Genomic DNA, 19,624 nt, shown 5'->3' with positions numbered 1-19,624 from the left:
AGTATGATTAAGGGTCTGGAAGATTGGCTTGATGAACTAGGAACACGGAACTGTTATATGGCAGTTTTGGAGCAAACAAGACCTTGTTCAACAATTTGAACAAAAAACATCAAGACCAATTCCAACAAGAACATCATGATACCCTCCGAAGATCCTCAACATTGTACTACTCAATCAGCTCAATCAGTCCCTCTTTTCAATTCTCTCGTCCAACAACCATCTGTTACAACAACCAGTCATGTCCAAGCGTCTTCCTCCTCCGAATTAATTATGATCATCCAACAACCTCAAGAAGAATCTAAAGCATCCATCATCACAATGATGAATCACCTCTCCGTTCAGTGTTGTGGTTATTATTTAACCACTGAAATCGTCTTGGAGATTTTGTCTCATCTCGATACGGCCAATCTCGCAAACCTTTCCATTCTCTCCAAAGAGTGGTATCAATTCATTACATGTACACGATGGATGAAAAGATCAAGAAGTTTCAATGATGAGTAAACATGGTGATCATGATGATTCCGATCCAAACCATCACCATCATTATTATAATAATATCCCTTCGTCCGATGATGAATTCTATGAATCCTCTCCATGTTCTGGCTTGTGGGATCAACTCTTACAAACTCAATTTGCCATCTTGTACTTTCCTTTTAAACATGTAAGGAGTGGTTCGAACAAGATCCAATCGCTCGAGTTTTCCAATCCCTTTCAACTCTGTAAATATTTGGCTCAACATGTTGGAAAATTCAAAGAAATTACCAAATTGCAATTTGAAGTACTCAATCCAAAGAATGATGATCAACTTTGTCTATTCTTTCGAACACATTTGAAAGGAAATAGCAAAGTTGGAAAATCACAAATGGCTCGAATGATTTCACATGGACTTTCAGTGACTGATGTTCCAAAATATGAACCTACGAGTGCTTTTAAATTATTGACTCGATCCTACAAATTGAAATTGGATGACAGCAAGTACTTGTTAGTGAAGGGTTCAATTTTTGACAATTCGGGAACCAAGACGGAATTTTCAAGAAGATCCATCTTTTCACCCAATGTGTATGCTGGTAAGACAAGTGTATTGTATGTTTATAATGATGAAATGGAATCGTTGGAAGGCATTTCAGAATGGGTAAAAGACACTTCTGTTCATTTGACAGGTGGCATTCGAGTTCAATCCAACTCTATCATTGGCTCTAGAGACAATTCTGTTTCTGAGAACAACCAAAAACCACCTCTCGAATTAATGGTCTTTAATTTATTCCCCACATCTGAAAACAAGTCAACATCTCGAAAATCTTGGAAAAAACCAAAAATTTCTCTCTTCACTCGAGTTCGAAATTCCAAAACCATTTCCAATGCATTACAGAAGGCAAAAGAACTTGGAATGCCACTTGTCTATTGCAGTGCTTGTAATGAAGAATATGAAACGGTTAAATTTGTGAATGTCTTGTCGCATGTGCTGCTATGTAAGATGTACGATGTTTTGGGGGAGAACTAATCAACTGTGGCAAAAGGTTGTTGATGAGTTTGATATTAGTATGTGTTGGTGGATAAATAAACAACCAGGTCGTGTCCGAGGCCTTTTGATAAAACCCAGAATAAGGTCTTGTCAACTAAAAAGCGAACACGAGAGACATCTGACAGCGATTTTGACAGACGCAATTACGCTTTCATCGAACCTTATTTGCGTCCTTGAACTCCGATACCTATGTGCACAAAAAAACGTCTCTTCCCCAAAACACTCTTCTGACACTTTTCAACAATAATCTTTAAAGAGACTGTCTCTCATTTGCTGTTAGTCCAAACATCAACTTTCTGAAAGTTCATCTTTTCGCTTTTTTATTCTTTCAATACCAACAACCCCAAAAAACAATACCACAACCCTCACACCACCTTCTCCACCTTTCGAATTTGCATCAGTTTCAAAACAAATCTTTGATGCACTTGAAAACCGGAAATTATATTCTTCTCTCGAATGTGTACACAATTTCCAATTTCCAAACCAACCAACCACAACCTCTAGCAACTTCAACAACAACAACAAAACAAATGATGAAACAAACTTGTTCACATGGCTCTTTTTCGATTGGGAGCATCATTTCCTTGTTGATTTTAATAATTTTGTTCATGTCGTCCTTGAGTGTTGTTGTTGTGGCCTCAACATGGAGTCTCTCACACCAACAACCAAAACAACAGCAACTTGTGGAAGGACAGCAACAACAACAACAGGTCATCACCAACAACAAGAATGATGATGAACCCTTTGAGCAACATGAACGACTTGGGAACCAGCGCGGTGCATTCATATCTCTTCTAGTGACGTTTTTGTCATCTCGAAAGAGTCTTGACTATTATGGAACAAATACGCACAGTTTGGCAAGTGACATGATAGGGAACATCCACATGACATCTCCGTCCTTCTCTTCTTCTCTCGATGATGCCACACTCTCAACAACATCCAACAACTTGACATTACCTCCTCTTCAGCCTCCACCGGATGTCCTTCTTTTCTTTTACAACGTTTCCGATTTTGAAAAGTTAGTTTCTCCTCTCACCAACTATTCTCAAATTGCTCAAGAAATTATTGTCATGACCTCTTCTTCCACCACATTGGGTTGGATTATCATTCCATTGAGAATTATTGTCACGATCATTGATGTCATTCTTTTGATTGGTGTTTGCATGCTTCGAAATTGGGAACCTGTGAAATCCAAAATGATTCCAAGCTTGACCTTGTTATTTGTGAATTTTATTGGTAATTTGCAAACTATTATTGACAAGCTTCCAGTGGTGAAATTGTTGTTTCAAAGTTATTGGAATGAATACTTGTTGGAAAAATTGGCAAATCCATTGTTAGATGCCAGCACTTACTATTCTGAACATTTATTTGGACCTTATCAATTACCTCAATGGTTTTTAGATTGGGCTGTTTTTTCCAATGTGTATTGCTATCTTGTGGCGTATGGATTATATTCTATTTCAATCTTGGGAGTTGTTGTTTACAATGTTCAATTGTTAAGATTTTTTGTGTTAACTTTTCTGAAGGAAAGAAAAGATCAGTTTCGAAATGCAATTAATGAATTTAAGGAAAAAAAATGGAAAAGTGGAGGAATGTGAAATTGCAGAAAATGCAAGAAAAGGAACGGCAAAGAAATAACGAAAGCAATTCCAATTCATCAACTCTTGAAAAGAGAAAATCGGCCAAATCTCTTTCTCGTGCCTCAGTATCTTCCTTGTCGACCTCATCGATGGATGCGTCAAGCACCTCTCATTTAGTGCCAGCAATCAATTTAACAACTGTCCTATCGGTAACGAGCACTCCGAGTGATTCAATTCCAACCATGACCCCTCGATCTTCCATGATTTACAACACTATGCAAGGAGGAGACGATACATTAACCGATGATACCTACGACACCGAAGATATGGTTGTCGATTTAACAAGCGATGACGATGCCGTGTCAACTTCCTTCGAAGAAATTACCAAATTTGGAAAAGGTGTGAAAATTTTGAAACTCATCCAAAGGTATCGAGTTATTGAAATCATCTTTTGCACGTTTTGGATCATACTTTGGTTTATTCTGGTATCAATTGCAATTTTTGGAGTGGCTACAGATACCATAGGAGTTATTTTCCCAAAATGGAGTTTAATTCGAGGATATTGTTCAGGTAATGCCTATGCAAATGTCATCTCCTTTGCAATCATATTCTTTTCAGTGACGTTTGTCATTGCAATGATTTCATGGTTTTTCGATTTGGGTGTTTCCTTATTCAAGTATTTCAAAAGAAGAAAAGCAGACCAAAACAACTCGTTGAAAACTCCCAACTTTTTGTTTTATCACTTTATAGAGACAGACCCATTCGTATACAGAACAGAATTTCTCATGAATATGACTTTTACTGTCATTGGCGTTGTAGTTTCATTGATCTTTTGGAACTCTCTTACATTTACAGCATCTCTTATTGTGGATCTTTGTTTTACTTTATTTGTACAATGTTTTGGAGGTAATTTGGCAAATCCAGGTGCCACAGTGTTGCGTGCCTTGTATAATTATGTGAAAACAAATTCGACCAAGAGAAAACAAAAGGATCATGAAGGTCAACAAGAATCTTCGAAACCAACAGCGATTAAGAATTTGAAAGAATTAGTGAATGCCCCTTCCTCATCGGACTGTTTGAATTATATCATTGCTCATCCAAAGGAAAGAGAATTGTTTTATAGTCATCTCAAAGAGGAATTTTCTTCTGAAAATTTATTGTTCACAGAGGCATTGATGAGCTTGAAAAAGATTAGTGACAGGTTCATGAGAAGAAAAATGCTGAAATTGAAAGAAATTGTGAAATTGTACTTGTCCGAAGCAGAGTCTGTGTTTGAAGTGAATCTTCCAAGTGTGCTTGTGAGAAATCAATTGAAACCATATTTTACAATGAGCAAATTTATGGATGAACAGAACATGTCGGCCAATGATTTGCCGAAAACGGTAAAGGACGTGGCCACTCAAATGTTTCCCAATGTATCGCAAGAAGTGGAAACAAAGGTGAGAGATGCTTATTCTGAGATTTGTCACCCACAATTCTTGAGTGGTGTCCAAACAGAGGTTTACAAGAACTTGTTGGACTCTTATTTCCGATTCATAGGCTCCAGAAAATGGTTGAATTATGTGAAGGAATTTGATGTGTAATTATACGTGATTGTTTCTTCTGCTTGTATCAAGTTTTGCTTGACATGGAAGGACATTCTAGGGTCTTTATCAAATTCATGAAAATACAAATATATTTTGTTATTGTTTCTGAATTTGTTGCTCAAAATATGTCATCCTTGCAAGAGATTCAGATCCAAATATTGCTGTCAATATTTTGTGACAATAGAGATGAAGACATATTGACCTCGGTCATGTGAGGAGTTTCTTGTGATGCCAAGAGTGTTCTTAGCCACAAGATTGAGAGATTTTAACTCCAAACATACGTCATCCTCAATTATTCTTCCAACCTCGATTTTTCTTTGCTCACATACAGGTATTACATTATGTTACAACACAACAGCATATGGAAAATCGTCTTTTCAGGTGACACACTTTGCTTACGGGGCTAGCAACTTCACCCCTTTAACATCACCCGCCTTGTCTACTCAAATCAACACCAATATCTTTAAAGGTTTTCTTTGAGTTAGATTCTGGTTTTTTTGTTTTCTTTGAACTAACACCTGATGGTAAATACTTTCTTTCTTCTTTATCAGCATTCAATTGTTGTTTGATTTTTTCCTTTTCGGCTTGTATTTTCTTCTTTTCTTCTAACAATTTTCTTCGTCTTTCTTCCATCTCTGCATCAGTGTTACGGCATGAAGAAGACATTGATTGAGAAGGGAAGGCGTTTGTTTTGGTTGTTGTAGATGTAGTTGCTGTTGATGATGATGTTGGTGATGGTTTCGTGATGTAGTCTTGAATCACATGAACAAGAGCTTGCAAGTCATGAATATTCAAATTTCCTGACTTGATGATGAGATTTTCATTCTGATCATCAATTTCAAACCCACATAAAAACAATAAATTAATTGCTCCCTGTACATTCATTACAAACTCATTAAATTTCGGATTTGCAAGTTTGATTTTTCTGAACTTTTCTTCATTCGGATGAGATATAATATTACTACAAATACTATTAATAATTTGCAGAGTGGAAGGAGAGCTCAACAGAGAACCTCTGTTGCTCTCAATAAATTCCGATGCTTGTTGATGAACAAGTTCCCATTCGGGAGGAATTGTTTTCATTTTTTTGTTTTTAAAAATAGCATTAGAGATGGAAGAGCAAGTTCATTACTGTTGTGTTTCGATCCTCCACCTCAACAATCAGACAAAAGCAAAGGCATTCTGTTGGGAAATGGATAAGAATTATATTTTCTCCAAATGGATAGTTTGAATCATGTTCTTTTATGGATATTTTGAAACGTCACCACAAAAAAATTCTCATAGTCAAAACAATGCCACACAAGTCGAACCAATTTCTTTCGCTCGCTCCGGTACTTGCGAATACCATGAAATGCGGTGCAATGAAGATTTTGATGCCATCCCTCGTCCAAAAACACTGCTCCTCAACCAGTAGCTCATTATTTCAACACCATCAGCAACATCAAAAGGCAAGCTATGGAAGTGTGAACGGACCTTTTAATGCTCGAGTGATGAGTGCCAAAGAGGCTCTTACACAGTTTATTAAAGGAGGAAATCGGGTATTCCTTCAAACTGGTATGTATAATTGTTGTTTTGTGATGTTGTATGTTGGCTGAACAAAGACTTTGATTGATTACTCGACGATGGCAAACACCACAAACAACACATTGTTCCGAAACTACAACCTACTCTAGGATGTAACGTTCCAAAGTATTTATTGTCAAATTTGGAGTCCCTTGTGGAAAATAAGGAATTAGTCTTCGGAGAGGGGCACAAAGAAAAGGTTGAATTTGTGGGCCTTCATATCAATTACTATCCAGGTCAACAATCGCCTCATCTTTCTCCAAAGAATAGAGACTATTTTCATACCAATGCCATGTTTCATGGAGCCAATGAGAGAGCAGCCATGAAGGATAACAAGGAAGACCAAGAACCTTTGGTGGATTATCTTCCAATTTTCTTGAGTGAAGCTCCACTTCTTTTCAAAAGTTGTAAATTTCCAATTGATGTGGCGTTGATTCAAGTCTCTCCTCCTGATGCTCATGGTTATTGGTAAGTGAGGTTTTATGAGTGTCTTATCAAAATTTAATGTGAATCAAAATTTTCATTTGTCTTCTAATGTCAATGCATTTATTGAATTTAAACCTCGTACCTGAATCAATTCAACTGATATTCATTGGGAAATGGTACAGCTCACTTGGTGTTTCAGTGGATATTTCATTGGCCGCGGTTGAGTCAGCCAAATTCGTCATTGCTCAGGTGAATAGAAACGTTCCAAGAACACACGGCGATGGTTTCATTCACATTTCTCAAATTAATGCTTTTGTTTATCATGATGAACCACTTTCGGAAATACCATGTGACATTAATAATTTGGAAGAGACTGATAGAAAAATTGGAGAACATGTGGCTTCTCTCATTCCGGATCGAGCTTGTCTTCAATTAGGCGTTGGTAGTTTACCAAACGCAGTGTGTGCTGCCCTCACTAATCACAAAGATATTGGAATTCATACAGAATTAATGTCGGATGGAATTTTGGAGCTTTTCAAAAAGGGTGTGATCACGAACAAATACAAGGGACTACATCAACATGAAATTTTGTGTACATTTGTGATGGGTACTAAGAATATCTATGATTTTGTAAATGACAATCCACAAGTCATTTTCAGAGGAGCTGATTATGTGAACGGTAGGTGGTGCATGATTTCAAAACTCATGTCACGATTGCTTAACTTGTTTTTCAAACACCTAAATTATCTTTAAAAATGTGCATTGTTAATTTACCAATGAAACGACACATTCAGACATTTCCAATATCAAGCAAAATAAGAACATGATTGCAGTGAATAGTGCTATTGAAATTGATTTATCTGGTCAAGTCTGTGCTGATTCTATTGGTACACGAATGTACAGTGGAGTTGGAGGACAAATGGATTTTATGGTTGGCTCTGCAAAATCTAAGGGCGGCAAGCCAATCATTGCTATTCCTTCAGTGACTTCTACTGGAGAATCTAAAATTGTGAACACTCTCAAACAAGGTGCAGGTGTTGTGACTACAAGGGCGCACGTTCATTATGTTTGCACTGAATATGGTGTTGCTGAATTGTATGGAAAGAATGTTCGAGAGAGAGCAAAGGCTTTGATTTCAATTGGTAAGTATTTTAAAACGAAGAATTTGTTATTGACGATATAATTGTTCTCACAAAATCTACCGCAATATTGTCAACCTTGCATAAATTCGACGATCATTGACAACATTAAAATAACAAACAGCGCACCCCATGCACAGAGACAGATTAACTCATGAAGCAAAGCAGCGTTTTGGATACTTTTAAACTGCTTCATTTTTGAAAAATTGCTTATTATAGCTGTGTCTTAAACGTCGCCACAGGACCATCTTCTAAATGATGAATCAAATACAAAAGAATATACTTCCGATTTTGTTTCGCTATATTGCACTACTTTCCTTGTTGAACTCTTTGTCTTTTTATGATCTTTGTTCTTTTGTGACATAGATCTTGCTTGCCTTAAAAATGCATTATTGCTACTGTTGTCACATGAATCAACTACTAAGGCTTTTATCAATCATCTAATCCATAGATGATCTGATAAATATTATAAGGAGGCCACAGCAAACTTGTCAATTTTCACATTATTTCTATTCACTTTGTTTTGCCTCTTTAGATGAAGGCTCAATAAGGAAGGAAGTGCATTCAAAAAAAATAAATAGACATAAAAGTGGTGTTCCCGAGTCATGTCCTCCTCCTCATCAAAAACACCTACTCCAACCTCGGTCAAAATACCCACTCATTCTTCTCCAACAACTTTAGGAGGAGGGATTTCTAACATATCCCAACAACAAGCACAAGGATCAGCCCCGAATCAACAAATGCCTCCTCTTGAAGCTTCATCATCAACTTTAACCACAACGCCACAACAATCACCCTCACGACAAGGACACAGTGATGATACTGCTCCTAATGACGATGCATCCAACAACAATAACACTCACTGGGGCAAGTCTTTTGCGACATTGATCATCATCCTTGGAATCATTTTGGGAGCTTTTATATTGATTTTGGCAACACTTGGAATGTCTTTCAGCGTCTATGGTCTTTATCCATCCCAATGTGCCAAATGTCAAAATGCTCTTTATGCCATTTTCATTTCTCTAAGTATTGGTGCTGTCGGAGCTTTGACAGCTCTCATTGCTTATTTGATTGTGAGCAGAAAGTTATTTACCATTTGCATCTCTTCTAAAAGTGCAACAAGCAATGAAGATCCTCTTTTATATTTGGCTAAAACCAAATTACAAAAAATTCATGCTTGTCCTTGTTCGAGTTTGGGAAGTCGAATTGCAGAATCATTGATTTTGTGCACTCTGATTGTTGTGAGTGTGTTGTTGTTTTTAGTATTCTTTGCAATTTATGTTGCATTTATGGTAATTGTGGATGGTTCAATGGTCAGAAAGAGTGGTTCCATTAATTTGTCGGATATGGTGATTTTGGATACGAGTGCATTGAAAAGCATTCCATCGTATTTGACTCCAAATTCACGAATTGAAATTAAAAGAGATGAAAATGGATTAATGCATGTGACAGGAGAAACTGAGAATGACATGATTTTTGGTCAAGGATATGCATCGGCACAAGATCGATTATTTGAGATGGATCTTGTTCGAAGAGCAGCTCAAGGACGATTGTCAGAGTTGGCTGGAAGCTCAACCTTAGAGGATGATAAACTTGCTCGTTACATTGGATATGGTAGAATGGCAAAAAAAGAGTTGCAATATTTAGATGAAAAAGCCAATAAGACTCTACGGGCATATTCTGATGGTGTGAATGCTTACTTACAAAGTGGAAATGCAATGCCATTGGAAGTGACTTTATTGGGATATACATTGGAACCTTGGACACCCTATGATACTCTCACTGTTGTGAAATATATGGAATCATTCATGTCTGCAAATTGGCACGATGAAGAATTGAGATACTCTGCCATGTCAAAAAATAATGTAACACTTGCGAGAATGGAAGTTTTAGATCCTCCAATTCCATTCAATGCTGCTACTGTGTTAACGAAAGAGGATTTAGGATTGAACACCACTCTTGAACAAGATTTACAATTAGAATGGAAACTCACTCGAAATAATACCGGTGCTTTTATTCCAAAAGGTAGTACTCTCAATAGACGACAAAGAAGAAATAGAAGAAGGAACATTCTGAAAAGTATTCATTTTGCACCGTCAAGTAATTTTGATTCATTTGAAGATGATGAAAAAGATCATACCAGTAGTAGTAGTAGTAATAGTGATCCAAATAATTATTTATTCATGTTCAAAACTTTGAATGACCTTTTGAGAAGAACAAAGAGAGCCATTGGATCCAATAATTGGGCAGTTCACAAAAATTTCACAGACAGCACGAGTGGATATCTTGCCAATGATCCTCATCTCTTTGTACAAACTCCTGATCAGTTCTATCTTGTTTGCATGAATTATGTGAGAACCTTTTCAAGTAGTAATTTGCAACAACCAAAAGAGTTGCGTGGAGCTGCTTTTCCTGGAGTACCAGGAATTGTTTTAGGGCGAAATGAGTATATTGCTTGGGGAATTACTCTTGGCTATACAGATGTTCAAGATATTTACATGTTAAAAGCTGATTCTTCAAAGGAGGATTATTATGTGGTTGATGGTGTTTCACTTCCATTCAAAACATTCACTGAAACTATCAAATCCTCAGATTCTGCACCTGTGACGATTAAAATTCGAGAATCCATATTTGGAACTGTGGTTGGATCGAGTGAAACTGAACTTCCTGCCTATCGATGGGTTGCACAACAAGACAATGACAAATCATTTAATTATTTGATCCACTTGATGTTTAGTAAGAACTGGGATGAATTTAAAACAAATGTCAATGGAATGACCTCCATTGTTTTCAATTTTGCTTATTTGGATGTGTATGGAAATATTGGTTATAAATTATCTGGATTAATTCCAATAAGAAGAGAAGGTCACACTGGTAGATATATTGTTCGAGGAGATACCAAGGCATGGGACTATTCAGGCTATTTGCCAACAAACCAAAATCCTGAATTATTTAATCCTGCAAAGGGTTATGTGAGCTCTGCAAATAACAGAGTCGTTCCTCCTGGTTATCCAATTTTAGTGAGTGCGAATTACTTTTTCTATTACCGACAAGAACGAATTCAAGAATTAATGGATGAATTAATGAAGAATGCTAAAACAAATGGAGCCAAGATTACATTACAGAATATGGTGGACATCCAATTAGATACCTACAGCATTCTGTATCGGGAGTATAGATTCATGTTTGTGAATATGACAAGTGACGTTGCAAAATTTGCTTCCACTAGTTCGTACGCTTCAACTCGTAAATACTCACAACATCTTCAAACTCTATTAGTTTGGGATGGCTATGTGAAACGTACATCCACTGAGGCCTCTCTATTTGAAGGCTTTTTGAGATACTTGAGTACTCTTGTTTCAAAAGAATTTGGTGACAACTCTGAAACTAAGAAAATGGCTCTCTTCTACTTTTATAAGGATGCCATGTTAAGAAACAATGATATTGCTTGTCTTTCAAAGAATTTCAAGTCTTGCACAGAATACGGAGCTGCCACATATATCCATGTTGTTGATTTATTTTACCAACAATATGGAAAAATTCCAGAATGGGGAGATATTCACACCACTCCAATTTATCACATCTCTGGCAAAGACACTCCAATTCTGGGATGTCTTTCAAAAATTTCACTTTCTACAGACGGAGGAACAGAAACCATTCTTTTGAATAATATGAACGAAAATTATGAAACCATTGAAGCTCCAGTGTTCAGAGAAATTATTTCCTTCAACTCTGTGAATGAAGATCGTTTCATTATTCCCACTGGAAATGACGGAAATTTATTCAGCAAAACCTATGAAAATATGGGAACTTTATACGCTAAAGGTCAATATTTAAGTTTTGCCTCCAATATGAGTCAAGTCAATGCTGTCGATACCTATCTCATTTATGTGAAGTAGATCTTAATTCCGCGGAGTTTGACTTGTTCGATCTATTTGCTAGTTTTATATCAATTGATAGCTGCGGTGAACATGTGCTTCAATATGTTTTATGTTGAAAATAATTGAAATAAAGCCGATGATCATCGTCACGATAACATGGTCTGAATATGTTGATTAGCTCAATAAAATCCATGCGGAAAAGATTCTTCCTTACAACAAGAACATTTTGAAGAAGATTCATGAAGAAAGAGGAGTGCGAATGATGTTCAAAGTTTTTCTTTCCACTGTTCAAATAATTGGGATGCGAATATAGTGGATGATTGAAATAAACTTGCTAAAACGAATGCGTTTTCTCTGAATTAAGGTTTTAATGTTTGTCGAATACTTTGAAGTTAATCATCCGTTCAATCCAAATCATGTAATGCATATTGGCCCAAATATCCTTTCCATCTATCATAAAATTCTTGATAGAATTCATAATTCCAAATGCTCATACAAGGAATGCTTTTAATTTTTTCCTTGTCAGAGATTGGATCATTTTCGAGATTTGGGTTTGACAAAGTAATTCGAAGTTCAGATATGACAACGAGTTAGGAGTAGACATAACGACATCCAAACAGAAATTTCGATCTTTTTTCAATCGTTCAGATGCATATTGAATATTCGAATGCGACTCTCACGACATCGAAAGTATGATGGAAGGCGTTTGAGTTTAATTAGCTTTCAACCAAGGTTTTATTATTATGATCAGAACGAACATGTCAACCTTGATATCGAAGAATTTACTACTTATCAGACACCTTTTATTGAAAATTGTGCTCTTGTGTATGAATGTCCTGTTGTCCAATATTTATTTCCAGATTTTAGAAATGCTGACATTGTGCATTGCGAGAAATGTAACAAGAGTGTTCAATTCATTGAAACTATGGGTGAATTCAAATCTCTAATTTGTAAGGAGCAATGTATTGCATATAGACGAGAAAAAGGTGGTTATGGTGGAGGGATGTGTTAAAACTTGTGGATGGAGGAACGAGTGTGGAGAGTGGTTGGTGATGTTGACTGATGTTCCAAATAGATGAAAGTGCCCATATAACTCTGAAGTAATAATTATTCCTGTAATTGAGGTTTGTTCATACGAAACCTTTTTAAACGTAGCGCAAATATTTTCCTTATTTGGATGTCTCCGATTGGATCACAGATCCAAATCACAAGTTCCAAACCATACCACAAATTTGATTCTTTCAATCATGCTGATGCATGCACCATTCAATCATAACAAATTGTTCCTTCATCCCCGCTCAATCAAAATCTTTCACCTCTCTATAAAGTCCTCCATCATCAACCAATTTCCAACCTTGTCCAATGAACCACTTGTTCCCATCAGGCGCATCATACTGCGTAGTACAATGCGTTCAACAGAGAGTTATGGTTATACACATTCCAGGTACCTGTATAACCACTCCCATACTCGGCAGATCCACCACCTTGCTGTTTTTGTCAATATATTAGACACTCGCTCTATACTTGAACCTCGTCCATACTCATATACTTGAACCTCTTAGATTCACCACTTTGGAGAGAGATCAAAAGAAGAAAAGTTTGTCCTCTTGTGCGCACATCAGTGGTCCATCGCTCGTTGCCGAGTTGAATAATCCAACAACAACCGCAACCCTCAACTTCAACCCGTTAGCCTCGAGTGGTTCCATTCAATGGATCCTCTTTAAAAACAAAATCCAAACATTCAAAACAGCAACAACAACAACAACCCTAAGAGCCTTTTTTCTTTTTTGGTTCCGATCACCATCATTGGAGTGTTGTTGTGATTCCTTGTCTAATATCATTATTTGACGACGAGGACTATAACCATCATCATCCGAACTACTCTTGTTGCATACCGAGATCAAAATCTTTCTTCAACTAGTGGTAGAGGATTGATGTCCTCTCGATCTCTGATTAAATTGGAAGAATAATTTTGCAAGAAAGAACAGTCATTGAAATTATCATCATTTGAAATATTGAGGAGCACAATAACAAGCATTACCATCATCATGTTGAATAATAGTAATAATAACACTAGCTCCGATTCCAATAGTAGCCACCATCTTCATCATCATCACTCATCAAGAATGCCAACTGTCAATTCCACATCGGGTATCTCGGATGATCCATCCACCACCACCACCAACAACAACAACCCTAATACCTCACTCCAACTGGCACAACTCTCATTCAACAATTGTCTCGGAGGAGAGTTGCCTCTCCCCTGTAAATACTCACCAAAATTCCCAATTTTTTTCAAATACTCAAGACAATGCAAAAGAACAAGAAGCCATTGCATCCAACAATGAAATGTTCTTTTTTGTCATGACTCCCGATGAAAAGAATCAATTCATGCAAAGGGTTGACCAGTATGTGAGAGAACGACGACCTCACGAAGCACTTTCCTTACTTGCAAATAAGGCAAAAAATTTACAAAATCATTTACAAGATTTAACGAGTCAACAAGAGAGTTTACATCAACAATATGAACAATTAAGACATCAATATCCTTATTTTGATAGAAATAGTAATGTCATGTACAATGAAGATGGTGAATCACAAGAGATTGACTTTCATCGACTGAACCAATTAAGCATGACAATTGGTGCTGTCAAGACACAACTCGTAGAAATTCTGCTCAAAAAAGTTCAAATGTTACTCCCAATGCAACTCGAACAGGAAGCAGAGAGAGATTTGAAAATAATTTTCAATATTGATCCCCAAAATCAAATAGCAAATCATTATGTTGCAGTATTGGAAAAGCAATTACAAGAGAAGAGATTTCGAGAGGAGCAGGAAAACATGGAAAAGTTGAAACGAGGTGGTGATGGGTTAGAAACTATCATTTTGACAGATGAATCAAATCTGCGAGAAACAAGTTTTACTCGAAAACGAACAAACACACTCTATGATTTTGACGAAGATGTCGAAGAGTTGGAATGCCCACTTTGTTATCGAGTTTTCTATGAACCTGTGACGCTGAGTTGTGGCCACACGTTCGATCGAAGCTGTATTTGTAGAGTTCATGATTATAGTGACAAGTGCCCACTCTGCCGACAAACCATTCATGTTGTGCCCTATGACTATCCAGTGACAGTTGTTATTAATGAATTATGTCAGAAATATTGTAAACAACAGTACGAACAACGAAAGAAGGAAATGGAAGAAGAAAATGGTTCACAACAGCTCAACATTAATCACATTCCTATTTTTGTATTGGACTTTGTACTGTATCCTCACACCTTACTGCCGTTACACATCTTTGAACCTCGATATCGCTTAATGATGCGACGATGCATGAGCGGAAGCAAATGTTTTGGATTGGTGTGCTGTGGCCCGAACCGTAATGGTGACATTGCCAAATATGGTTGCATTGCAAAAATTACAAGCTTTAAATTGTTACCTGATGGTCGTAGTATTATTGAGACAGTAGGAACAGATCGATTTAAAATTTTAGAGAAGTGGGACACAGATGGGTATATTTGTGCCAAAGTTCAACTATTGAAGGACAAGACAGAAACTGAAATTAATGTCATGGAGGGTGGGATTGGAGGAAATAATAATAGAAATTCTGTCGTTCGTGACACTCTTGTTTCCTCCGTGAGAATGAGTCACAACACAGCAGAGGACTCGGTCACATCTCCATCACAACAACCCTCATCTTCATCTTCCGGCAACCCTAGAACCACTTCCACCACAACTTCCTCGACTGGCTTTGATAACGTTTGGCACACGGCAGAGAAAATGACCTTACAGCAACTCAATGAACAACTGTATCAAATTGTAGAAATATTCCTGCAAGATGTCGGACCAGAGACCAAACAAACCATCATTCAAAAAGTTGGTCCATTCCCAAAAGAGAACGAGCCAGAAAAGTTGAGTTTTTGGGTGAGTGCCATGCTACCTCTCACGACTCAACTCAAGTTGGATTTACTCGCCATTACCAATACGAAGGAACGATTACGGGTGTTACTGTCGATCTGTAAACAAATTGCACAGTCACAACAATCGAATTGTGTCACTCAATAATAAAGAAAGTGAGAGTCTCAATCTTCCCAAAACGTGTGATGTTGTGATTCTGCCAAAGTTTCATTCACCAAGTTATTCTTTTTCAACCATTGTATTAAGCTATGGAACGCACAGATTCGTCGAATGTACATCATTCTACTATTTCAGATCAGCACTGGAAACAAATAATTGACAATGGCAAGCTCATGCTCAATGCCTTAACACGTGTCTTAAACTTTCAAATAAGGGGAATGAACTGTAATATCTTCAGAATTGAGAAATTCTTTAAATCTGCGATGTTCATTTTGAATCACGTTATTGGTTTTTCAACTAGAATACCAACTAAAGTTTATCCGTCGTTCCAAAGCTCTGGAACTTGTACTTCATATGTCATGGTCAGATGTCTTTGTGAAAGATTTCATAAAGTTGAGTTTTGATTACGAAAATTTAGATTCTTGATGCTCGCTTCTGATTAGAAGCATCCACGCACTGAGCCACAGATCTCTATTTCTTCGGCACTTTGTTTTTGAACCATGATCAAATTTGCATCATTGAATTACCGTGTCTGTTCTTCATCGCTGTCATAATCCCTATTCAATCGTTGAGGTCTTCTCGTGTAAGGTTCAGAATCAATTCTATTTTCCTCATCCTCAGTCGCAGCATGATCTGTATTGACGAGGTTTTTACTCAAAGATGTAAAATTTGAAGAGCGATGATGATGCTGATCGTATATGGAATTGATATTGGAATCCGCTTGGAGATTTCTCTTCCGATATTCTTTAGCACAATAAACAATGACCGATAATAGAGAAAGGGAACATATTAAAAAACCAATCACGCCCATCAACGCGATGGGAATGATGGAAACATATTGTAAATAGGGATTCGGAGTTGATGATGAAGGGTGAGTGATATTGGTGGTGTTTGTTTCCACCATAACCAATGAATACTTATTCAAAGATTGTTGATCTCGTTCAGGGTGAATTTCATATTGTAGTTTTAATAAGGGAGTTGCAGAATGAGCCGAAACGGTCGAGATCAGCCAACATGTGGTGAATAGTAAAATCATCAACACGGAATGATGATGATGCGTGTCGTGATTCAGCATTTTTTTTATGTTGAAATTAAATGAAAATGGAAATAAAGCTGATGATCAACACTATGACATGGTCTGAATAACCTTGCGAGGTTTCGGGTTGTCACCAGAATTGTTGAAAACGCAACAAAGAAGGTTTTGAAATCTGAAACGCAACAAAATTATTTAGAAGAAATACTTTGATCAATCCATTCACAAAATTAATTGTCGATTAGCTCAATAAAATCCCTGCGGAAAAGATTCGACAACGTTGGAACTACATAATGTTCCTCCTTACCACAAGAACATTTCCTGAAGAATAAGAAAGTGGGAATACGATTCTTTAAGCAAAGGAGTTATGTGATTACTGAAATGATTCACATCATCTTTTGGTGATGTTAGGACATGAAAGTGATGAGTTGCGAGTTCTGTTTCCTCACAAACTTGCTAAAACTGAATTAAGTTAATCATCCGTTCAATCCAAATCATGTAATGCATATTGGCCTAAATATCGTTTCCAATCGTCATACAGTGCTTGTGACTCTTCGAATTCATAAATCCTATAGTTTTGCATGTAAGGAAGTTTGATTTTTTCTTTCATCAACCAAGATTCAGGAATGTGACATCCAAAATATTCATATTCAAGTCTCTGATGTTTCAAATCTTTGAAAAACTTCAAAGCTTCATCGAATGAAATCTCTGTTGTTGGATCTTGTTTTAAACAGACTTTGAAAATCTTATCCGAAATGGCTCCCCACAATTTCACACCTTCAACTGCCATTTCAGAACATAAATTATCATTAAATGAATCCAGGATTAAATCCAATCCCTTTGGATGAGCTTTGACAAAGTCCATCATAAAAGTTGTATCTTGTTTCAATTTTTTTAAGGCAAACCATAACACAATATTAGGATCAACATTGTGTCTTAATGCATTCAATAAAAATTCTCGATCGTTCTGTAAGTCATCAGAGAGATATTTCCAATACTTGTAATCCTTTTTAAGGGCAGCAAAAATCACTTCTTCATCCTTTCTTTCAAAAAATCTTTGAAGAACGTCTCGAATATGAATGTCATCGCCGTAACAGCGTGCGAGATTTAAAAGAAGAACATCTTCAATATCAACATAGCAAATTCTGGAGCGATTTAAGATTCCCAAAATCAACTGTTTGTCTTCATGAAAGCATTGTGGAATGTCATGAAATGAACAAGAGCTATCGCTTGTAAGCGCAGTCAAAATTATTTCTCTGTCATTTCGAAATTCTTCAGAGACCAAATAATTTCCACATTCCTCCTTCTTAAATAAGATGCTTCCATTTCTTGTCATGAGAGCTAAAACTATTTCTCGATCGTTTTGAAGTTCAGGGTAAATGTATTCCCAATTAATATTATCTCTTTCACACAACATGGAATTTCTATACTTGTCTGTTTTCACAACTTTCAATACAAAATCTCTGTCCTTTCTCAAATTCATTGGTCCATATTTCAAAATGAGATCCAAATCTCGGCGTTTCAAAAAAGATTTTTCATCGTTCTTCCATGCTGAGTCATAATCCTTGTAAATTCTGGTCAATACTTGGTCAACAATTAGATCATTATCGAGATAGGTTTTACGTAATTTCAAATAATGAACGTGCAAACTTCCCTTGGTCATTGAGAGTGTGCTGATGATTGTGGTGTGCTTGATAATACTCATCTGGCAATTCAACAAGCATTTGAAGTGCTGATTTCATTAGATCCTTGTGATGGCGATAAGAAATTCTTGAATCTTTGAGAAATAAAAGTTGAAAAATCTTCATCTTGTCATCCATGGATATATTTGTTTCCCAAAACGATAGAGACAACCAATCACATGCTTGTGGAACACAAGTTTGAATTTGTTCCTCTTGAATTTTTCCATCAACAATGATAGTCTTTGACAAAGTAATTCGAAGTAATTCGAGAGCGAATTCGTTGTCCACAAAATTTATAAACGACAACAAATCAGGATTCGACGAAACAACATCCAAACAGAAATTTCGATCTTTTTTCAATCGTTCAGATGCATATTGAATATTATAAGCTTGGCATTTAGTTGCATGTTTCATAAAATCCTCATTGTCTCTCAGTCGTTTTGAAATTTGAAACATCTGACAACGCTTCTCACTAATTGCTTTCTTTGCTTTGTCAATGTCATCAAGATCAAATACAAAATCAAATCGACACCTTATTTGAAATAAATGTGCCAACTTTTCTTTCCATTCTTTGAATTGAATGAAAATCTCAACCGGAATGTAATCCAAGATTTCATATCGGCCCGAGCGTAATAGAAACCAAACTTCTTCTTGAAAAGGTTTCCAAAATTCAACAGAATGAAATTGTTCTTGATTAGTTTCATATAACTCTCTAATGTCAATGATTTGCACCATCATTAACTCCAACCAATCATTTTCAGGGACATTTTTATGTTTTCTTCTTGCCCATTTAAGCGTACACTCGTAATCGTTTACGAATTCGATTTTCATTGAATATCTGTCAATAAATGTGGTCAACCATTTCTTCCTTGCGAGTAACCATTTTGTGAATCCTTTGGATTGATTTTCAAATTTTCTTTTCAACAAATCATAGAGATGTTTGATATGGAAATTTTCCATCAGAGAATGTTCTTGATTCATCACCAACGATGATGAAAGAGAGAAAAGAGATTGATGAAAATCAATTAAAATAATTTTCACTTGATCGGTCTTGATGGTGAGATTGCATAATTTCAAGTGTTTGTTTGTGGGAGCTTTCAATGCAACGTGATCGTCATTCACTGGATAGCAT

The 19,624-nt window shown here is 36.5% G+C and overlaps 10 protein-coding genes across 10 annotated transcripts in view; 7 read left to right on the top strand and 3 right to left on the bottom strand.

The window, feature by feature from the left end:
• Positions 1 to 490: 490 nt before the first annotated feature.
• Positions 491 to 1,501, top strand: FDP41_011627 (uncharacterized protein; the record flags this gene model as incomplete). The annotated part of the gene is made up of 1 exon (XM_044702056.1): positions 491 to 1,501. One exon carries the CDS (start codon positions 491 to 493, stop codon positions 1,499 to 1,501), a length of 1,011 nt encoding a protein of 336 aa, XP_044567410.1.
• A 905-nt stretch (positions 1,502 to 2,406) lies between these two features.
• FDP41_011626 (uncharacterized protein) lies at positions 2,407 to 3,120 on the top strand (the record flags this gene model as incomplete). The annotated part of the gene is made up of 1 exon (XM_044702055.1): positions 2,407 to 3,120. One exon carries the CDS (start codon positions 2,407 to 2,409, stop codon positions 3,118 to 3,120), a length of 714 nt encoding a protein of 237 aa, XP_044567409.1.
• Positions 3,121 to 3,131: 11 nt separating this feature from the next.
• On the top strand, positions 3,132 to 4,685 carry FDP41_011625 (uncharacterized protein; the record flags this gene model as incomplete). Its single annotated transcript, XM_044702054.1, has 1 exon — positions 3,132 to 4,685. The coding sequence occupies one exon, from the start codon at positions 3,132 to 3,134 to the stop codon at positions 4,683 to 4,685; it is 1,554 nt and encodes a 517-aa protein (XP_044567408.1).
• A 429-nt stretch (positions 4,686 to 5,114) lies between these two features.
• FDP41_011624 (uncharacterized protein) lies at positions 5,115 to 5,771 on the bottom strand (the record flags this gene model as incomplete). The annotated part of the gene is made up of 1 exon (XM_044702053.1): positions 5,115 to 5,771. The coding sequence occupies one exon, from the start codon at positions 5,769 to 5,771 to the stop codon at positions 5,115 to 5,117; it is 657 nt and encodes a 218-aa protein (XP_044567407.1).
• A 290-nt stretch (positions 5,772 to 6,061) lies between these two features.
• FDP41_011623 (uncharacterized protein) lies at positions 6,062 to 8,002 on the top strand (the record flags this gene model as incomplete). Its single annotated transcript, XM_044702052.1, has 5 exons — positions 6,062 to 6,242; positions 6,362 to 6,719; positions 6,860 to 7,356; positions 7,472 to 7,819; positions 7,941 to 8,002. The coding sequence occupies 5 exons, from the start codon at positions 6,062 to 6,064 to the stop codon at positions 8,000 to 8,002; spliced, it is 1,446 nt and encodes a 481-aa protein (XP_044567406.1).
• A 419-nt stretch (positions 8,003 to 8,421) lies between these two features.
• On the top strand, positions 8,422 to 11,715 carry FDP41_011622 (uncharacterized protein; the record flags this gene model as incomplete). The annotated part of the gene is made up of 1 exon (XM_044702051.1): positions 8,422 to 11,715. One exon carries the CDS (start codon positions 8,422 to 8,424, stop codon positions 11,713 to 11,715), a length of 3,294 nt encoding a protein of 1,097 aa, XP_044567405.1.
• Positions 11,716 to 12,364: 649 nt separating this feature from the next.
• FDP41_011621 (uncharacterized protein) lies at positions 12,365 to 12,709 on the top strand (the record flags this gene model as incomplete). Its single annotated transcript, XM_044702050.1, has 1 exon — positions 12,365 to 12,709. The coding sequence occupies one exon, from the start codon at positions 12,365 to 12,367 to the stop codon at positions 12,707 to 12,709; it is 345 nt and encodes a 114-aa protein (XP_044567404.1).
• A 1,036-nt stretch (positions 12,710 to 13,745) lies between these two features.
• On the top strand, positions 13,746 to 15,765 carry FDP41_011620 (uncharacterized protein; the record flags this gene model as incomplete). The annotated part of the gene is made up of 2 exons (XM_044702049.1): positions 13,746 to 13,962; positions 14,006 to 15,765. The coding sequence occupies 2 exons, from the start codon at positions 13,746 to 13,748 to the stop codon at positions 15,763 to 15,765; spliced, it is 1,977 nt and encodes a 658-aa protein (XP_044567403.1).
• A 535-nt stretch (positions 15,766 to 16,300) lies between these two features.
• Positions 16,301 to 16,852, bottom strand: FDP41_011619 (uncharacterized protein; the record flags this gene model as incomplete). Its single annotated transcript, XM_044702047.1, has 1 exon — positions 16,301 to 16,852. The coding sequence occupies one exon, from the start codon at positions 16,850 to 16,852 to the stop codon at positions 16,301 to 16,303; it is 552 nt and encodes a 183-aa protein (XP_044567402.1).
• Positions 16,853 to 17,294: 442 nt separating this feature from the next.
• The window catches only part of FDP41_011618 (uncharacterized protein), a gene marked incomplete at both ends in the record, with an annotated part of 3,713 nt that continues 1,383 nt past the window's right edge, over positions 17,295 to 19,624 (bottom strand). Inside the window, 2 exons of the mRNA XM_044702046.1 lie at positions 17,295 to 18,384; positions 18,461 to 19,613. Coding sequence (XP_044567401.1) covers positions 17,295 to 18,384; positions 18,461 to 19,613 — 2,243 coding nt within the window. The remainder of the gene's footprint in view (positions 18,385 to 18,460; positions 19,614 to 19,624) is intronic.

This window comes from Naegleria fowleri (assembly GCF_008403515.1).
Source record: "Naegleria fowleri strain ATCC 30894 chromosome Unknown tig9, whole genome shotgun sequence".
NCBI lineage: Eukaryota > Heterolobosea > Eutetramitea > Acrasida > Naegleriidae > Naegleria > Naegleria fowleri.
Note: the sequence above shows the minus strand (reverse complement) of the source record. Positions and strands in the feature narration are given on the sequence as shown.